Source organism: Lotus japonicus, chromosome 3 (assembly GCF_012489685.1).
Source record: "Lotus japonicus ecotype B-129 chromosome 3, LjGifu_v1.2".
Classification (NCBI taxonomy): Eukaryota; Viridiplantae; Streptophyta; class Magnoliopsida; order Fabales; family Fabaceae; genus Lotus; species Lotus japonicus.
In genome coordinates, this window is record NC_080043.1 from 81303288 (window position 1) to 81306315 (window position 3028).

Here is a 3028-nt window from a genome sequence, read left to right on the forward strand (position 1 = left end):
GGCTTAATTTTCAGACAGTGAGTGATATGAAAATGGAGAGAGGACTCAGATTCGTGGTTTGATGGAGCTCATACCACAGATAGAAAATCACCAATTAGCATAACAACACATACTATGAAGCAAATATTTGGATATACAAAATAGTGTATTATTTTTTATCATACCACTATTTATGTTGATGTAACAAAATATTTATCGTGTTATGTAAGTAGAATAACAATGCTTTCAGTGTGCTTTAGCCTTTTGGTACTTAATGGATATATATGTTAATTATGCACAATGTGAACCTCAAACTCTGGCCAGTTTTTCATATCTTTTTATTTCACTAGTTTCGTCATGGGGAAGCAAACAACAAAACCTAAACAAAATGGAAAGTGAACTATTGAAATACTAGAAACTGCGCCATGCAACATAGAAACCTATCAGTTCATAATTATCAATAAATTCACCATAAGAAAAGGAACAACTTTGGAATTACACCGGGGAACTTTCTCATAAACATGCCTTTTCTATTTTAATATTTCACGGCAGTTGTCCATGTACCTTGCACACTAGGGTGTTTGGTTACGTGTCTTGTCCTCAGTTTGATTACCTTCCTTCCCAATGCATTCCTTAGCCTGGTTGCTTGCAGAAGGATGTCCTCCGGATCCAAATTCTTAACACATACTACTCGTTGGTTTTTGTTCTCTGCATTTCATAGTTGAATTACCAATTGCACAACTGAGGAGTCATAAAGTTGTAAGTGAGCACAAGAATCTTACCATAAAAACCCTTCAGATGTGGATGCTGACCACGAATCATTTCAGTGACCACCTCTAATTGAGGATTCTTCTCCTTGAATTCTGGCAAATGCGACTCCATAAATGCCCTATCAGATATTCAAACCAAAAATAAGAATTCCCTGTTTCAAGCAGGACAACAAAACATGAAAAAGATACTTATTCATAGCCCTCTCATTCCAAGCCTTCATTCTAGTCACAGCCAATAAGGCAAAAGAGAAAGAAAAAAAAAAGTTGAGATTGAAAAAGATATTAAGAAAACGCAAAAGTGGATTTAGAACTTCTTCGACTTAATTGCTAAAAGGTTGTGATTGGCATGACATGAAGTCACGGCCAATAAGGCAAAAGAGAAACAAAAAACAATCAAATGTCAGTAAAAGCAAGAAAAAAAATAGTAACTAGTGGCTCATGAAACTTTCCCAGTCTGAAGAGATATAAGGCTGATGCTCAATATAAATTTCAGATATTAGGTTATGCTAACATCTATAGTTGAAGACAAAGAAACAAGAACAGAGTGAAGGAAACAAATGCAAAGATTACAATATTACTTCTAAGCAATATGAAAGAAGAAAAATTAAGCCTGCAGTTAAAAGAGAAACAAAACTGAATACTGGCAAAACAGTATCTATTCCAAAGAACACCACTCTAATTAAAACCTTGCTATTATTAAAATATATTGTGACAATGTAAAGCTGTAACAAAGCTCAATGGCTAAGTGCCTAAGTCCCAGAAGGAATGTCAGTTATCCACTCAATATATTCTTATGCCATCATAAATGTGGGTTTTGGTCCTACGATCTGTACAAATTCCAACTAGAAGCAATTCTATAGCATTGCACTGCAGCGCCAATCATACTATAAGCATCATGATGACCAGATTATTGATCCACACCACTCTATTCCATGCTATGAAGCACAAGTACTTCCAAGACAAACTTGCGTGGTTTTGTGTTTTTTATTAATCAATTGAAATTTTAGACACTATTGCCAATTTCCAATTGAAAAAACCGGATACTAACCTAGGTTTATTTCACTCAATTTCTTTCGAAACCTAACAACATGTACGGTATACCTCTAAAGCTCTCACCGTCAATTTTCCTCTCTCCTCACCGTCGTTCCACCGCACATCATCCTCTGACCGTGGGCATCTATTTGTTAAGCTCAAACCTCAAGTACTTCTCTCTTTCTAGTTTCTATCCCCTTGTTACATTTCTGCCATTACAGTTTTTGCTAAACTGTCAACCAAGTTTACAATAACATGGGAGGAAAGTAATGATTAATTAGGTGCTTCCAACTATTAGAGAGTAGACCAAGACCATTGAACTGAAATTATCAATTCTTGGTCAGTGTTTTCTTCCGGCGCATCATTTCTAGGATCATGGAATAGTTTTACTGCCCCTATTGAATTTGTCCTATTTGTCTATTTTTTGTATATTTTATTCATAGACTTGCATAAATGAATTGCAATAGCCCCCCATAAAATGAATTGCAATGCTACAATCAGATAAAAAGAGAACCATAGGAAGCGAGCAATGCGAAAAATTTCACAAACCCAAAGACCCAGATGAAATTAAAAATAAAAATTCGACCTTTATGCTCCAAAAAAACATAAATTGATTTATAATGAACATGACACAAGAAATGGTGAATTGAAGCATGTAATGGGATATTGAATCTGTACCTTATGCCTTTGCTGCTACCGCCCCAGTCGCTATAGCTAACAATGAGCTTGCGAAGTTGCCAAACCCCTCGCAAAGCCATCTGATACCCCCAAAAAAATGGAAAAAGATTTCAGAGGATTGTGATTCGAATGAATGGAGCAATGAACAAACCATGATTGATAATTTGATACCTTGCGACTTCGCCAATGGAGGGAAAACCGCTATTATGCGAGAATGTCAGTGACAGTGAGTGTGAGGTGCAAACCCTATGGTGCTACTGTAACCAACAAGAAGCTGAAGCTGTCTGTATATCCTTTAAACGCACCGTTTCAGAGAATGTGTTTATTTTTTTTGGATGGAGGGCCAGGCCCAAATTCAAAGATAATTAGAAAACATTGTAATTTTGACCCAAAAAAACATTGTCTTGAAATATTAAATTTAGGGAAAAATGCAAATTACTACCTTAATGTTTAGCTTCCGTGCGAATTAGCCCCTCACCATTTAAAAGGTGTATTTATAATCTTAAGTTTTTTGAAGTGTGCAAATCTAACCTTCTGTTAATATTTTTGTTAAATTTTAATAAAATTTG

The 3028-nt window shown here is 35.5% G+C and overlaps 1 protein-coding gene across 1 annotated transcript; it reads right to left on the bottom strand.

Moving 5' to 3' along the window:
* Positions 1-282: 282 nt before the first annotated feature.
* Positions 283-2768, bottom strand: LOC130746407 (54S ribosomal protein L51, mitochondrial-like). The gene is made up of 4 exons (XM_057599024.1): positions 2631-2768; positions 2460-2539; positions 762-868; positions 283-687 (listed from the first exon to the last, which is right to left on the bottom strand). The coding sequence occupies exons 2-4, from the start codon at positions 2537-2539 to the stop codon at positions 515-517; spliced, it is 360 nt and encodes a 119-aa protein (XP_057455007.1). The 5' UTR covers positions 2631-2768; the 3' UTR covers positions 283-514.
* Between the last annotated feature and the right edge of the window lie 260 nt (positions 2769-3028).